At 39.5% G+C, this 18178-nt stretch overlaps 1 protein-coding gene across 14 annotated transcripts in view; it reads left to right on the top strand.

Moving 5' to 3' along the window:
• POLA1 (DNA polymerase alpha 1, catalytic subunit) overlaps window positions 1-18178 on the top strand; it is a 203219-nt gene that overhangs the window by 54521 nt on the left and 130520 nt on the right. For all 14 annotated transcript variants that reach the window (XM_040531361.1, XM_040531432.1, XM_040531486.1 and 11 more), the window contains exons 27-28: window positions 16047-16079; window positions 17669-17761. In XM_040531361.1, coding sequence (XP_040387295.1) covers window positions 16047-16079; window positions 17669-17761 — 126 coding nt within the window. The remainder of the gene's footprint in view (window positions 1-16046; window positions 16080-17668; window positions 17762-18178) is intronic.

Here is an 18178-nt window from a genome sequence, read left to right as displayed (position 1 = left end):
CAGCTGCCAAAAGAACAAAACAAAGCACCTGGTTTACCACATGGCGGAGGACATTCCAGCGCTCGCAAAGAGGGCGCGTTGGCTTTAAGCCATCTATATTCCAGTGTCATTAGTAACTGCTACTAACAGGCGGATTGAATTGCTGGCTGAGAAAGAGCAAGGGCTTTTAGAGTCGTCGCTGCAATTGAAAATATTCATATGGAGAACTCCATTACCGCCAATTTTATGAGGAATGAGGATCTCATTTTTTATTGGTTGCATATTTCAAACCATCGGAGCTTCATTATGCATGTGTAGATAGCTCATTGTGTTTGTTTGGAATAGGTCATTAGGGTCTTCAAGCATTCTGGCTTTATAAAAATCTAATTGATTATTTCTGCCCTGAAAGAGTTAATGAAGGATCACTCATGGCTTTTAATTTTCAGCTAATTAAAAAGAAGTGCATGAAAGGCTGTTTTTGCCTTGGCACTCATAGCTAAAAGTGCCAAATATAGGGTTGGGATATTTTTTTTTTGTGGGTTTGTTTTTTTTCTTTTTGAGTTAAAGGGTGAGGAGGAGGGGGAAAAGTTACATGTAAACCATTTAGCCATTAACCTAATGCGGTGGATTTATAAATCCTATTACTATAAGCCCTTTTCATTTCCACTGAGGCCTGACGTGTGCTTGATCCTGCTAATGTAAAATTCATTCTGTCTAAGCGATTACTGAAGGAAGGCACTTTTAGTCAATTTTAATCAGATTGCTTGAAACTTGCTTGAACGCTGTTGTTAAGTAAGATGTGGACACAGTTTGGCCATGTCTTAATTAGCCTTACAGAGCATTTAGACTAGGAATCAATCAGCGAACCTTTTGACACCTAATACTTTTTGGGGGGGGGGGGGGGGGGGGGGGGGGAAATCCAGGCTGACGGTTGAAAATACAGGGCTTGGAAGCAAGATTAGGATTGTAATTTGGCATTCTTGTTTTATGGTATGCTTGGCAATCCCTCACAGTGTGCAAGGCCTTTATGATGCAGCCCTCATCGGTGTGTCAGTGTTGAGGCCGGTGGGGTGCTTCCCGTAGCCCATCATAAATTCGTGTCTCCCCAGCAGGAGCAGCAATTGGAGTATTTTTCTGAAGCTGCTTCTGCTCCAAGATAGATCTGTTATTTTGGCGGAGGGGGGCAGGGGACAGCTGATCTTAAAACATTGTACCCTCCTCCTCTCAGGCCTTTACTGGCAATGACTGAAGTGGATTCATGAGACAGCTATGCTTTTGGATGGAGCTGTCCCTGTTTTTCTAGAGGGAGACGTTAGTGTGGAAGGTGTCTGCCTCGTAAGCCCCTCATCTATAGCTTGCTGTTGAGATCAGAAGTGCTTTTTGTGAAACGTCATCCTTTGAAAGAAATAAACTATCTGTCTGTTTTTAATCTTCCTCCTAGATCATTACCTTCCTAATGGGCTTGGCTCTGACACGAGCCTCACGCTGACTTTCATTCCGTGTTAGTTTACCCAGTTGTGAAAACTTCTTACTGTTATCATCAGGCAGATTTTTGTTTTCTTAGGAGCAACTTTCGGATATTTTCTCTTAATGTACGAACCACTTCCTTTTATTACCAAGACGTTTGGAGAACTTGTATCCTTAAAACAATCCTGTAGAAGTCTTTCTTGGTAATGTTTTTCTACTGTTGCTTAGGGTGTGCTCTATAGCACAGTGCAAAGCTTTGGGAGAAAATGGTGCTTGAAGGGTATGGGAAATAATACCATTTAAAAGCATAGACAGCAGATGATCTCTCAATATAGGCAACGTAATTTGCAGATCTCTACTGCGTGCAGTGCTGGGGGCATGACGCTGTAAGCAGAGACCCTGGTTGAAGACAGGCCCCGATAAACAGCCTTGTAGACTGGGGTTTTTGTTCTGCTGATGCATGAAATTACCTACCTGAAGATTTTGTTTTTAACCTTGGAAATTCAACCACCAGTGGTGTCAGCAAATTCTTCTCAAAAGTCAATCTAGAAGTCTGTATGCTACCAGGCTTTGTAGGTTGTCTTTATTACTTGACTTCCAGGCAATTTAAGTATCTTTTCTCCTCTATCTAACCTGTTAAATTACCTCTCTCTCTCTCTTAGGGTGAGTGTACCTCATTTATTCAAATATTACTTGATGATATGACTGCAAACACATGTGGAAGAGAGCGGGAAACATGTTTTTTTTTTGCTTGATTTGAATGCCTCTTTGTCTTCTGTTTTCTCTTTCGTACTGTTACTGTTGGTCTGCCAGGTGTGCCTTTTTGAATGAAAATGAGAAACTTATTTAGTGTAGAACTCTTCCAGTGTTGTTGGGGAGGCTTATTTGAAAAGCTTTGAAATTAGATGTTAATTACCTTTCTCCTCTACTGGATAATCTTCTATACTTTAACAGAGTAAGAATAATCTTCTATACTTTAATCAAATAAATATTCAGATACTTTGAATTTGCTATATTTCAGCTTTGTGACAGTTTTCTTATCTGATAGATTGTAGCAGAGCAACTGTTCTTGAAAAGGGAAAACTGAAACGGAAAAATTGTAGTAGTTCAGGTGGATGGGATGTCTGATCCATTACAGACACACAGTTAACTGTAGTTGATCTGAATAACGGAGTGGTAATAGGCTAGTAGATGAACTGATGAACTGTCAAGATTCACTTCAGCCTTTTTTTCTTTCCCTTTTTTTCTTTAAGATTGTAGCTGCCAGTGTGTATGATCATAAGCTTGAGGAAGATGTAATAAATTCTGTTCTACGTAATATTTTAGGATATTTTTATTGACCTCTGTCAGATTGTGGTGGGTTCATTACTTTGAGTCTGAAATTATCATCTTCCTATAAATGATTGTGTGTACATATGGTCAAAATAAATGTCTAGGTTAATAAACATAATGGACCTAAGGATACACTGCCTGTAGCATGACCTGTAAAAGGGAACAGATGTCTCTTACTGGCCATATTTTATGTATATTTCCTGGGAAAATCTCTTGTTTTGCAGCTAATTGGGTCATGCTAAAATTAGTGTTACCTATGCCAGAAAGCAGTGATATCTCTTCATTGTCATGGAGGCTGGTCAGCAGTTTTTTTTTTCCAAGCAGATTTAATGTCTTTTTGAATAAGTTAAAATATATATTTATATATATTTTTAGTACTTGATGTTCTTCCGCTCTCTAAAGGAAATGTATGTAGACTTCTTTTATGGTCGTTGTGTTGTTTTAATGCTAAGACTGTTTTGTTTTTTAAGTTCAAACCAGGTCTTAGAGTGTGAGAAAATTCCTACAGAGATTTCCATTCCTATACTGGATCCCTATCATTCCTTATGTTTCTTTTTTTTAATGTGTTTTAGCCACCTGCAATAATCTAAAGGCATTAAAAAGCAGTTTGGATTTTAGTCATTTTGTATCAATAACACCAGTGGACAAAATCAAGCACTGTTGACCAGTGCTTGTGGTTAGATTATTATGTTGGCACTAAAACTTCTCTCAAGACCCTGCAGGTCTCATTTCAGACATGATTTTAATGAGTATATTGAATGACTGCTGTGACAATAATGTAAATTAGTACTGGTGCCTTCTATTGAAACTGAAAAGTAGGAGCAAGAGTGAGCTTTGAAAGAAGGCTTCTCTGGCATATGAGTGAAAGCTGAGATTTTTATTAATGATTTAAACTCCAGTAACAAGAAGTAAGAGAGCTCGTTAGGTATGTTTTCAGATTAAACAAAACCTTTAGGTTGTGATGTTCTTTCTTTAACTGAATTTGTGGGATGAAGAATTTAAATGAAAATTTCCAAAGTCAAAGATTGATTGAGTTAAAGTATGTAACACAAAATCAATCCTGTCAAATTGTAGGGAAATAAGAGATTTATAAACATTGTTAATGTTTTAGAAAGCTAGTTTTGTGCAAATGTGTTTTGAATTCTTTACAAATGAGATAACAGTAGGTCTAAATGACAAATTAAGGATTTAAAAAATAATCAGCATGCCTCTCTTGCAGTAATGGATTTATGGAGGTAGTATGCTTTAGTTGCGTTTGTAATTAATTTTTTTCTATCATTAGAACAGAAATGTATTCCTGTTGAGCAATATTGTTTTAGGTGAATTATGTAGATTGAACGAGTGGTAACACCCCACTACTTTAATCTGATGGGTGGCTGAAAGTCAGTTTTTAGTTTGGGTTCCTAGAGGGTCACGTTGAAAGATTAAATACATTTGTTTGTTTTCCTAGTCTTAATATTTCCATTCTCTGTACTACTAACAAACAAATCCATATCCTGTGGTATCATATAATGACATCTTAACCACTTGGTTTCATTAGCAATAAAGCCGTACTGCTATTAGTGTGGAATCTCTAAATACTGAAATGGGCTGTACATGCAGTGCTTAACAACAGACCGATACGTAAAAGTAACTTCTGAAATGGTCATTTCTTTGCATGAGTCCAAAGTCCTCAAAAATTAAATCGAATGCTTTGATAAGCCTCTAACTTTGTTCTGTTTTTAAAAGCAGTGCAGGTGTCCTCTGTTGTGAGGCTGTTGAATACACAAATAAAATAGGTATTAAAATAATAATAATATATATATATTATAATAATAATATATATATATTATAATATATTATATATTATAAAATAATAATAATAAAAAAAGGTATTAAAAATGCTGTGGACTGCTATTTCAGGTTTGTTGTTTAACCAGTTGACCATTAACTGAGGCAGTCTTGAAGACTGAAAAGAAGGTGGTCCCTTTCAGGAATCTGGTGTCACAGAGCACGTTCCTGTTTCTACGAGAGCCCTGTAACATCAAATATTGTTCCATACACAACTCCTTTAAGTGCTTGTAACATGCTTGCTGTTGTGGATGTGGGGATAGGCAGTAGTTTCCATTGGCATGGACTCTTTTTTTTCCCTATATCTCCTTATAGGAAAAATCTGGAAATTGAAGTTGCCCCAACACAGTCTGTAGTTCCTCTTGCTGACTTACAGCAGCAAGCCCTGTTTAACAGGCAAGTTAGGATTGTTAATTAGTAATTTTCTTTTGTAGTAAGTTTAAAAGTAGAAAAACAAACTTTTTAAATTACTTCTATTTTTTTCTTCCATATTAAGATCTTAGTGCCTGACAGAAATTAGCCATATAGCTTAAAACCACCTGGTAGCCCACTATTTCTGACATTGTTCGTCTGTCAGAAGCATTGCTTTTTTAAGGGCAAGGAGGTCTTTTATGTGCTCAAGAACTCCGTCTTTTCTGGGGGGGAGTGGGGAGCAGACAGAATTCAGGAAGCTCATTTTAAAGAAATGACCTAAAAAGACTGGCTGACTGGCAGACGTGCTCAGAAGCTCTTTCTGTCTGTGTCCAGGTCAGCTTCATCAACTGCTGTACAGAGGTCACGCTGAACAAATAGGAAATCTGATTGAGACTTCACGTTATTAACCATGCATGTTCCTAGTTGTCTTTTCACATCCTTGGAGCAATCACTAGGTCTTGCCTGAAGCAGAAAAGGTTAAATGTCCCACAGAGAGTTGAAAACGGATTTATTTCCCTGATACCACCTAAGAAGGCAGTTCAGAGTTGCCACAGGGGCTAGCCTGAAGAGACTGAAGGAGCCCCAGCAGTACAGTGGCTGGTCTTTGGACGCACTGGAGGTGGAACTTGCCCTACTCCTGTTTTTACACTACTTTGATCGGTACCAAATGTGACTGTGAGTTTCTGAGACTTCAGTGATGCTTATTTAGTCCTGACCGGGTACCTTGGTAAAATTTCCATTTGTTACCAGTGCTTATTTCATGCACGCTGAATTTCTTTATCTGTTGTAACCAGCAAAGATGGCACGATGTCAAAAGACTAAGGTTTCTCTACTTGAAGCGACAGTTTTTCCTGGTCTCCAGTACTTTGTGTGTATGCTTCTACATGACAAAAGACTTGTTCAGTTACTACTTTGATGCAGCAAGATTCATCTTAGAGCAGATTCTTTTTTTTTTTTTTTTGCCTGTTTGGGCAATCCTAAAATTTGTTTTTGCTATATACTTTACTTATTAAGATCAATTCTGGTCGCTGTAGCAGTCTGTGTACACCAGATTGTTCTCTTACATTTCACATTTGAGTAGCTCAGGGAAACCTGAACATCCCAGTAGAGTTAGGAAGCTGAATGTACAGCAATTTCTCCTTCCTTAATCAAAGAGGCTTATAATGTATCAGATCTGGAGTGAATATTTTGGATGCTTTCAGAGTGCTCCAACTCCCATGATTACCTTTGTGGTCCCGTGTCATACTTCCTTCAGTACGCGCGCATCCTTACTGTACCAGGGAGCTCAGCTGAGCCCAGCACCCCACATGGGTCTCACCAGTGCTGAGCGAAGGGCAGGGATCACCTCCCGTGGCCGGCTGGCAACATTACCTCACGCAGCCTAGGGTACCCTTGGCCTTTTCTACCCCTGGGTTACACAGCTGGCTCATGGTCAACACAGAGTCTGCCAGGATGGCCAGGTCTCTTTCTGCACAGCTGCCTTCCAGCTGGCCAGTCCCAGAGCCTGAGGGGTTGTTCCTCCCCTGGTGCAGGGCTTGCCGTTGCCCTTTGTTGGACTTCATGAGATTCCTGTAGACCAGAAGATATCTCCAGGCCATTGAGGCTCCCCTGAGTGGCAGCACAGCCGCCTCGCTCTCCTCCTGGTTTTGCACTGCCCACAGACTTGCTGAGGGCATGCCCTGCCCCATCGCCCGGACACCTCACGGCCCCGGACCAGCATCCAGCCTCACACGGCCACCTGCAGCTGGCCTCCGGATGGACCTGGTGCTGTGGGTCCCAGCCTTTTGAGCACAGCAGGTCAGCCAGCTGCCAGCCTGCCTCCCTGCCCGACTCCCGAGCCTGTGCTTTGTCAGTTTGTCTTAGAGGCCGGGATGGGAGACAGGGCTGAGCACCTTACTAAAGTCAAGGCAAACAACAGCCACCACTCTCCCCTCGTCCACCAAGCCAGTCGTCTCTTTGCAGAAGGCTGCCAGCTTGGTTAAGCCCCATTTCCCCTTCATAAATCCATGCGGAGCACTCCCAAGCACTTTGTTTCTTGCTTTTTTTTCTTGTGCTTTGTGCATCTGGAAAGAGCTTTCACAACTAGTTGCTCCACCGCCTTCTTCCAGGGACTGTGCTGAGGCTGGAGCAGCCTGTGCTTCCCTGGATAATCCTTCACAGCATGGCTGAGGTTGGAGGAGATCTCTGGAGGTCGACATCTTGCCCACCTTGAGGCTACCAGTGACACTTCCTTTCTTCAGTCCTCAGGAGCCTTCCTGATCATCGTGTTTCCCACCATGTTTCAGTGATCCCAATGAAGTCATAACCCTGTAACTGCATGCCGACTTGGAGTTCCTCTTCGTTCCCCATGGTGCCTACATGAGCATACAGGCCCTTCAGAGAGGTACCCAGTCGTGCTGATGCCTTGAGGAGGTGTGAGAGCTTTCTCCATAATGTTGTCCTGTAGGCACTCCCTTATTTACGTGTGCTTGAAAAGCACTCCTGTCAGCCCTGTTGTGGTGATTTATAGAGTCCTTCCTATTCAGTTCATGCCCCGGCCTTTGCTTCCCATCTTGGTCTGCCGCTTCCTTGATAGTTGGTGATGTGCTTCTGTCCCCATCAGTCCTAGTTCAAAGCTCTCCTTACCAGGTCGGGCAGCCTGTCAGCAAAGATAATTTTGCCCCATGTAGTCAGATGAATCCTGCACTGTCTGAGCGACCTTTGATCCCTCAACAAGGGTTCTGTGATTGTAAAAAAACAAAACCCTGCTGCCAGCACCAACTATGCAACCATGAAGGATGAATGAGCATTGTTTAATTTTCTATAAACAACCATCATGTTGTCTAAATATATCTAATTTAATGAAGCAAAATTATATGCTGTATGAAAATCTTGCCTGACATTTAAGAAATTAGGTAAGAGAACTTTCTTTGGAGGCTAATTAGAGGCTAAAAACCATCTCTAAATTGAAATAGATGTTGTTTTGATAGAGGACCACTTAGTCCTGATGAAAGAACAGCTTGGTTTTAAAGCTGTTGAAACGACTTTCAAGGATTTTTTGATGTACATGACATTCATACACAATGTTCATTACCAACACTAGCGTGTCCTCTCACTTGAATAAAATTTCAGGATTGTTTTCAGTGAAATATACCTGTGTTTATACAGAGGTTGCTCTATTTGGTATACTTATTGCAAAAGTGCCCGTGATTCTTAAAGTAAAATTGTTTTGTTTGTTTTTTTTTTCAGTAGAAGCCCTTTTTCTTTTAAGAGTGCTCATCAGGTAGGAATTGGTTTGTTGTGGTATTACTTAAAGTACACAAACCAGTACAACCGTAGCAAAGTAATTCAGATTCATGTCCTGCCAGACCACACTCCCTTGTATCCTTAAGGGATCCTTCTTAAAACCGACCTTTCTTTTTGTAATGAAATGTTCTTTAGTAGTTGAAAGTGAGAGAAGAGGGCCTTCTAGAGTTGTAACTCTCATTTGACTCTCAAGGAGTTTGTCATCGTTTTGGATATGGCACTGAATTTATCCACTGCTTAAAAAATAAAATATTTTGGTCTTCTGAGTTTCTTCACTAAATCTTGCAGACTAATAATTATTTGAGGTTGTTGAGTATTAGCCTTATTTCTCTTTGAAAAAGTATTTTCTTCCAATAGTGAAGACAGTCTCAGATCTACTCCTTGATCCTTTCTGTAGAAAAAAGATAGATATATGCCTATAAGAGTAGTTTATCTGGGAAATGGGTACGTATTCAGAGATCTTACATTCCTGTCAGCTCAAGGTTGAGGGAAACATGCTTATATTATTTGCAGGGTGGTCCTTAAAATTAAACTTAACATAAATCTGTTGTGGGGGGTTGTATGGTTATTCTTTCATATTCAGAAATAGAATTTGCTGGTACTTAAATTTAAGTCTCTGCTCTGGTTTAAACCTGACTGGATTCTAACTTGTCTCACCAAACAGACTACATTGGTTTTGTAAGGAATTCATTTTAATTGTTTACTGTTCTGTCATTTTGTGTTTGTTTGTCTGGAGGAAGGCTGATTCTCAGTTGCTAAATATGTTAAACCAGTTAAGTTTAGGTAAGGAAGTAAAATGAAGTCTTTCTGTGTAAACGTTTGTTCATTTCACTAAAACACGTGCTGCTTTTTTACTCTAAGGAGGTTATACTTGTGTGTATTCATTTAAATACTGAATAGCTTAACACATGTTTTGGTTTTATTAGGAAATAGTAAATGAGGCTTGTCATATTCTCGTTTACTAGAAGTGCTTTTACTTGTGGTTTTCATAAACTTAGCTTTTGATGTAGGTGCAATGTACTTGAAATGCACAAAAGGTTTCCTTGCATCTTCTAGCTAAGTACAAAATGTTCATCAAGCATAGATGTATTTAATGGATTTAAATAAAAAATTATTCAGAAGAGTTAATGAGCTAAAATTGGTTTGAGTACCATGTTCTTCAAGGGGCCCTAGGTGTTACAAATCTTGTTTTTATTTTCATAGACTGAAAGGGGGGGGTAGAACTTCCCTGCTTCTTTATTCATTTTAGGTGGTCAGTTTTGAATGAGTTGGACAGAAAGAAAATAATGCAGTGGGTGGGCTGTGAGCCCCCATGCTTCTCAGTTACCTGCCTGTGGTTCTGTTATGTGGTTTCTCTGGCCACAGTCGTTGCGGACCTGAGAGTTACAAAATGCCCGTGCTGTACAGATGCCTTTTACAGCTTGTTGCCCACTCTGACATTGTATTCTTATTACTTTGAGAACCCAGAACTGGGGTAAGAGCTGGACCAGTTAACTTCTATTCAGTCAAGCGTTCAGCTTTGTTGTTGAGCACTCGCTTTCTCCATTTCCAAGTTTTTAATTGAATTTCCAACAAAGAAGCTTTTGGGTGTGGACTTCTTGTTTGGTGTTTTCTTTTTTTTTTTTTTAAACTTTCATCCAAAGCTGTAGGAGTGTGTCATTATTTTTCTTCTGTCCTAGTACCAAACCAGTTCTTTCAAAATTGGCCAAATTTTACTTTGGTATAGTATAATTTGTTATACACTGTGCAAAATGACCAATAAGGGTGTAACTTCATAAAAAATTAATTCTGTTTTTCTTGTTTTCTTCATTAAAGCTTACCACAAATACCTGAAGTGGAGGTATTGTAGAATTTTAAAGATGTATAATTGTTTCTGGCACCAAGGGAACATTGTCTTTGAGTTGTAATTTGATTCATATCATCCTCTTTAGTGTTTTAGTGTCATCTTTGCATTCCTTGTCAAATTGTGACAAATATACGCATGATTTTTGTGTTTGGAATGTTTCTAATGCCGCCTCTTCGTGCGTTTTATGTTGTTTGTGAGGCAGAAGATCGTACCTTTTGTTGTCATGTAAACGTGTCACTGGATCTTTGTGTACATTGCTTCATGCCTTGGAGTCATTCTCACTTTGGTTTTGGTGCACCATCCAGTTTTGTTTTTCTACATAGCATCCAGCAAGATTGTGGTGTTGCCTGTCAACTTTGCTGGTGGGGTATGGACAGGTAATTTCAGTGTTGCTGAAAAAAAAAAACTTGGGAGGAAAAATTTTGGATGCATGGGGTGGTGTATTTCTGATGCTTTTGATCTTATCTAAGACTGTACGTTTTGGGGAAATAAAACTTTGAATGCATTGTCTAAGTAAAGCAAATGCTCAATTAAAGTTCTTTGAAACAAATGTATTTACCATCTATTTGGATTGGGTCACTCCAGCTCCACTAAATGGAGTCTGTTGTCTAATGAAAACACGGCACTGGGATGCTTCGTTCTTTGTGGCAAGCAAGGTTTCCATCTTTGTTTCACTTTTTCTTACGACATACATACCTTTTTGTCCAGTGATAGAAACCTTCTTTTGAAAATCCTCCTTAAAAAAAGTTTTCTTGCAATATTCTGCAGCAATGGTTTAGAGGCTACTTATCATAGAATAGTAACAAAGCTAATGAGTGGGTTGTAAAAATACAGGGGTGCAGAAACACTTATGTAGACAAGTTTGGGGCAATACGTACTGGAACACGATTTGTTCTGTCCATTCCTCTGTATCGTGGGAAGGGCTGGCTAATATCAATGGTTAAAGTTGGTACCAGAAGTATTGCTGTGTAATTACACAAACACCTGGGCTGGAAACGAAATCTCAGGTCTACACAAGGTGACTCCAGAATAGTCTTCAAAAATGCAGTTTTTGTCAGCGCCATGTGAGTGTTAGTTTTTCTCCTTGTGCAAAGTGAGGGAATAAATGATTTTTCTTGCTATGCATCTGTGGTACAGCATTTTTATAATCATTCTGGTTAGTCTTTTCAACCTGATCACGTCTCCCTTTCTGTTTCTTCATGCCTGTGGCCCTAGGAGTCTACAGAGAATTTGTACGTCTCCGGGAGAAATCTTTGCATTGCACTGCACGTTAGTTTTGTGCCCTATCCTGTTCTGTTGTAGCTCAGCTAGAAATCTTAGCTTGTTCTCACATAAGCATCCTCTTGTCGGAAGACGCTCCTTTAGTGGCTTTTAAATAAGGTGTGTTTAAAACTACTTGATGTAATGGAAAAGCTGTTCTTTGTATAGTTGTGGTTTTTTTAATCATTCCCTTTCTTAAATCACGTTCTCATTTAATTAAGTAATTATGAGTTGGAGTCGAATTAGGACACAACGTTGCATTTTGGTTTATTGTCTGCAATTGCAATCTTTCTGTTCCTGTCGACTCACTTTTCATGGGCGAGGGCACGCGTGTGTTGCTGGCCTCGCTTTTACAAGGAGAAAGTTAAAATGGAATTTCACAGATGTTGGCTGTGTGGAGAAGTTCACAGGTTTTCAGAAGTATATGTTTGCTGGGGGGAAGGGGCATGGCTGTACAGATGGGTTGCCAGGCAATTAATTCTTCCTACTTGGATTGCCTGCAATAGGAGACAATCCAGCTCTCGTGAGCTGCGCAATATTATTTGCAAAAGGAAACTAACGAGTAACAATTTTCCTATTCTCTTCCTTCTTTCTTCTGTCTTCCCAGCCTCACCATAAACCTCCCTTCCTTTGCCGCGCGCTTCTGAGAAACTGCTAATGATTGATATGATAGCAGTGCTGTCATTCTTCTTAACAAAAAAAAAAGTCATTTTTATTCTAGGTATTTTAATAGAGTCCCATTAAGGATGTATTGCTGACTGAAATATTGGCGTGAAGGGCTCTCACTGAGCTGAGCCCAGGAATTAAGAAGTCAGGAAATCGGCTGCTGCATTGCAAAAGAACCTTGCGTGACACAGTATCTCCTGATTGGGGGGATCATTACTGCTATTATGACTCGACTTGCGTAGGAATTTTAAATTTCATCTGAATGTCAGTAATAACCCTCTTAGCAAATTATCCTGAATAAAATCACGAAGGCATTTTATATAATAGGTGTTGAATTACTGGATAGATTTGCTAATTAAATACTCTTTGTTCTGCTGCAGTTGACATTACAGGGTAAGATCTTGAACAATTATTCTCAACAGCTGTACTTTGTTAAGGGAAAAATTAACCACAAAGTTTATTTTTTTTATACTTGAAGTTGGCAGATTTTTTAAATGTGCTTGAAAAAAATTCCATCATCCAATTGGTAATGAGAAGATAAATATGCAGGTGTTGCTGTGAAATCAGATAACTACCGACTGCCTTATTAATGAATTTTAGCAAGCCTTTATAACCTTCTGTTTTGTAGCTGTTGGCACTTACAAGTGATCTTCTGTCAGACCGGGTAGCACTAACATATGCCAGTCACTTGATGAAGCTAACTTGTCTGTGACCCTCTTGTAATTACCTACATCCTCTGCTGTCCTCGGAGACGATTGAGAAATGGTCTTTGCACAGCCAAACCTTTTTTAGTGGGGGATAATTCTATTTTAAAAAATGCTGTATTTCTAACTATTTATAGATAGCTTTTTTTTTTTTTCAAATGATGGAGAAAAATGCCAGAAATTATTGAGGGGAACAAATGTTAGGCCTTGTTTTCTTTGACACGTGAACTCTTCTTTTATCTGTCCAGTGTGTTTAATTGTGCTTCAGTGACTCCCATTTCCCCTTTGGAGTACTAAGGGAAAGATAAAACCTTTCTCTGTAGGAGTTATCTAATAAGTGAGAGAAGGGGGATGGGGGGTGTGTGTGTGAATAAGCTAGAATTTTAATGACTGCATGTGAAATTTGGTGTCATACAGCAGTGACATGTATCTCTAGAAAAATTTCAAAATCCTGTGTAAAGCTGGTGGGACAGTGCCATCTGAATCACTTGTTAGGGAATGGGTGAGTGGAATACCTTTTTTAAGCTTTTGGTTAAAATGGAATGAGATGTACCTGAGCACATATGGTATAGAGAGAACCTGCCGTTCAGACTCACCATTTTCCTGTTCTCCAGTTCTCTGCTCTGTGTCTGGGCAGGACATTGAGGCCAGCTCAGCTGTTTCTAATTTGGGACTTAAGCAGAGTTCAGGCATCACGTTGTCTGCGTACTGAGTTTGTGGCGTCGGTGGATGGTCTTTAAAACAACCAGATGTTTTGAACTTGACTCGGAGATGACAAATTCATAGGTATCCGTATGTGCTTGGGGAATAACCCTGGTAAGGTCATTCATTGTGAGTCAACTGTGCCAGGCTGATATTGCGGTTTGGAACCTAACCTTTCCTTAGATTCCTTGAAGCGTGTGGTATGTTATGTTTGCTTAGGTCCATGCCTTTGTACTTCGGGGGAGTGACTCCATCCTTATGTGCAGAAATTTCTTCTTTGAAGAAAGTGGCCAGAAAATATGTATAAACGCAAGCTATATTGAAAGAAAACATTAAGTTTACAAAGCCAGGGACAGCAAAAATAAGAATGCCAGGGTGAATGAATATAGCTTTCAGCATGTAATTCTGTGGTGCATAATTCTAAAACAAACTGGAAAAGCACAGTGGAGCATCATACTCTCTGGGTTTCATTGTTATTGTTTTAAGCTTCAGCAATATTAAAGATGCTTGATATTAATATTGAAGGAATGGCAGTGTTGTCATCCTGCTTGTGTACTGTTAAGTGGAGATGGATACATTGCCTTTCTCAGATTTGTTTTCTGGCAGCAGTGGAATAGAGATGGTCAAGACTCTTGGACTTCTTTTAGGCTCATTGGCTTTACAGAGCTTACGGGATTTCACAGAAACAACTCTACCCTGTTGCTTCTCTGTCCTTTTTCTTTCCTAATCCCTGCTAATTCCTACTGCTTAGCTCCTGGTCACAGACTTCCTGACTACAAGTTGCAATTGTCTTTTTGGCAAATATGGCCAAGGAGTATTGCCATTTAATTTAATGTATGAAAAGAATGCTAAAATTTAACTGGGTTGTTAAATTTAATATAGTCTGTTAAAATGGTGTGTTGCCTGACTATCTTTAAAGCTGGAGTAACAAACTGTACAGAATGACCTAATAGCCTCTGATCTGTCTTTGCTATAACAAGTGCTTCAGAGTCATCCTCTTTAAGAAATTAAATGTATGCCCGTAGCAGGACTAGCTGAAAAACCACTGAGGTTTATGTTGAGTGGGGAGGGTAAGGACTGAAACCAGGGAGCAGGGACTAAACAGGTGGAGCCTGGAACCATGTGCCAGAGCACCTGGATGCTGGCAGGACAGGAAACGGGGAAAAGAGTGGAAACATGGCCGTGTGCCTGAAGGAATGGAGCAGGTGTTGGAGGAAGGGTGAGAAAAGAAGGGTTTCATGGAAAGGGAGAATGAGATCAGACCTAGAGTGGAATGGGTAAATTGAGAGAAAGTACAGGAAACTGGGAAAGAGTGGAAGATAAAGAAGGGAAGCATGGGAATTAGGGTAAGTAGGGACTGGGAATGGGATTTTGTAGAGGTGAGCCTAGAGTACACGAGGCAGGGAGTTGAGTCTTGGAAGTGGAAAAGTGAAGAATGTAGTTGGAGGTGATGTAGTTAAAGAATGCAGTGAAAGTGCCACTTTCACATCCAGTCCACAAAGCTGCTTTTGCTCTAATTGGTTAACCAGGAGGGTTTAACCACAGTGATGCAACTGCAGTAGAGTAAACAAACTTGGACCATGTTTGAACAAGCCATCCTGGATACGTGTAAAAGGTCACCTGGAACAGGACCAAGCACAAAACAGACCAGGCACTTAAATACTTGCCCAACCTTTCACGCACCTCTGCAAACTTCACCAAGTCCTTGGTGCTGCAGCTACGCTTTCCTCTTCATCATGCTAATCTTCCTTGGTCGTTTCTGTGCTGCAGTGATGTCTTGGCTTCAGATGATAAACTCTTCTGCCCCTCTCCAGTATGCTGACCTGTATTAGAGATGGAGACAGCACCCTACTTGTGTGAGGTCTCTATAGCTATTGATGAAGTTCAAAGAATTTCTATTCAGAGGATTCAGGGACCTTGGAATGCACTTGTGGCTGAGGAACAAACCTGGTTACACACAGATGTGCCCACTGATTCAACATCTGTGTCCTATCTCTGCCCCAACTCCCTGTCCCATTTCTGGTTTCCCCAAGGAGTTTGCTTTTTAATGATCCGTTTTGATATCACTGGAAGAGTGATCAACCTTTTGAGTAGGTTCTTGATAAGCAAGCACCATCCAGGCTGTACTGAATAAGACAGGACTCTTTTTTTTTTTTTTTTTGAGAAAAATCTCAGTGACATCAAGAGATAAGGCAGATCACTGACCTAAATTACTGCAAGAACCTTCTTTCTGGCACTTCCTGATGAGATTTTATTTGAGCATTTGATTCAGTGTTCTTTTTTATTTTTTTCCTAGTGTAGAATGTGTGTGCGCACATGCAATTTTGAGATTTGTTTTAATCTTGTTTTAGGGGAGTTAATAATAGCATTAATACAAGGTCAGATGAGAATTTAGTCATGTAATAGGAGTATCAAGGCGACTGTGTGTTGCCAGGAGAGAGGTGGTTTGCTTTGTTTTGAAAGGTGAGAGCATTTGGAATTAGCAACCTAATGGATGTGTTTGCGTGCGTTAGCTTGTAATTATATCATACACTAATCTTTGATTATTTTTTTCATTTCAGATTTTGATGCATACCAAGGAGATGGTGCAAAAGGTAATGCTGAGCATTTTCATTAAACAACTACCCTTAAAGAGCACACCTGGTGAAATTTTTTATTCTAGGAGAACTGTAACCCAAATAGACCTGAAATCACATCTTAGGATGCCTGGTTTACAAATGTAATCCTTCCTAATGGATTATAGCTTTTTTCTTTTCCTAGTACAGATATGATCTAGTCCCTGCTTGAAGCCTATGTGCAACTGTTTCAAGCAAATTAGCAACAGTGCTAATTAGAGTTTACTCACAGACCTGTTACATTATGTGTTCTAGTGTTTTATTACGGTTTATTTTCTGGCATCCTTTAAACTCTGTCACAGGGTGTTTTTCTGACTGTATGGAGTTTCATATGGGCATAGCCGTGCTGTAGTTTTTACAGCAGCGTTGATTCTTCACCAGTGAAGCCATCAGGTTCTCATTTTTCAAGCTAATACTATGTTATTGGATGCATGTGGCCATATTTTGGTGATGACAAATTTTCATTTCACCTTCCTCCTTGCCGTGCCTTTCATACACACCTCAGGCTTTTCCATGTGATTCAGTTTGTCCAGAGTTTCCTCCCTTATCGCAAAGTATTATCGCAGTCACTCTTGGTTATGGGTAAAAAGTCTTGTGTTTGAACACAGTCTTTTCAAGAGTAGAACATTTGAATTGTTAATGAGGATCAGAGTGAGACATAATACGAAGGGCAGAGTTTCAGTCAGAGAGCAGGAATCAACTAGGTGTTGGTGTTCATCTCCAGCAACAACCATTCAGTAGTTCAACCTGGGGATAAAAAATGTATAGGTCATAGTAGCTAGATTCTTATCCAAAGGGAGTAGCTTGCTCTCTGAAAGATCTGCTGGCCAAGGGAGGGCCAACGCCAGTAACTGGATTATAGCAGAAGAAAAAAGGAAGAGAGAAATGTTAAGCCACATGCAAAATTTGAAAAAAATTGAAAGATCAGCCTAATCTGGACAGTATTGTCTGTGGTGGTGTCAATTTCTGTATCCATTAGCCAGTACTTCTAGTAGAGTTATTGAAATAAAGTATCTAAGCACTGTTTGGTGTTTTTTGTTAGTTTGTTTTGATTTTGTTTTTACTCCAAAGTAACTTTTCTGCAATAGTATTGTGAAGACCACAAATGAGGTGGGACACAACCTGACTTAAATCCTTCAGGCACATTGGCTAAATAAATGCCTCATCTGAATAGTACGGACTTGTCCGGTAGTCTTTCTGAGTCTGAGCAGATTTCTTGTGTCCTGGCAGCCCAAATCTATTGATTATTAGAGTTCCTGTTGTTTCTCAAGATTAGAGCTGTTCACTGGCTTATTTTTCTAACACTGTATAGTAAAATTTTAACTACTTATTATGTATGCAACTGGTGATTTGTTTTTAGCATAGCAGTGGTTTGTTTCATTTTTCTCTTTGAATTCAAATATGTCTTAATGAGATTTACAGGCTTCTCAGTAAAAATCTACATTTTTTTGCTTTTTATAATTTAAGTAATAATATATGGACAGTGATCTCTTTGAGTCTTGAAAATGAGGTGGAACTTTACAAACGATGGAGGGGTTTTGTTTTTCAAAGTGATTTGTTTCATTTAGATGAACCTCGAAGTGATTTATGGAGACACGGATTCCATTATGATAAATACTAATAGTACCAATTTGGATGAGGTCTTCAAGCTGGGGAACAAGGTAAGGAATTTTACTCTTTTTAAAGCTTTCCTGCATGTCTGTGTTTCACACTGTGAATAGAGCCAAAGGTATTGAGAGAGACCCCCATGGCAGAAGAAGAGTTTAGGACAGGATGAGGGAGAACTTGACCACTTTTGGAAGCTATGTGGTAATGAAAGCTCAGACCTTTAGGCGTAGCTATTCTGTGCATTTTTATAGTGATCAAATTAAAATGAAAAGTGTCATTCTATAGTGAGCATTTTTGCCAATTTAAATTATCAGGAGACTATCTGCATATTTGGTAAGCTGAAATGGAACTAATTTGGAGGAATTGTACTTTACAATTACAATGCAAAAACAATTTTGATTTAATGATTTGTGTTTTGACACGAGAGACATCAATCAGTTTCGTTTTTTTTTAGTTATGTAGTATGTATT

Source organism: Cygnus olor, chromosome 1 (genome assembly GCF_009769625.2).
Source record: "Cygnus olor isolate bCygOlo1 chromosome 1, bCygOlo1.pri.v2, whole genome shotgun sequence".
Taxonomy (NCBI): domain Eukaryota; kingdom Metazoa; phylum Chordata; class Aves; order Anseriformes; family Anatidae; genus Cygnus; species Cygnus olor.
This window is presented reverse-complemented; position numbering and strand designations above follow the sequence as displayed.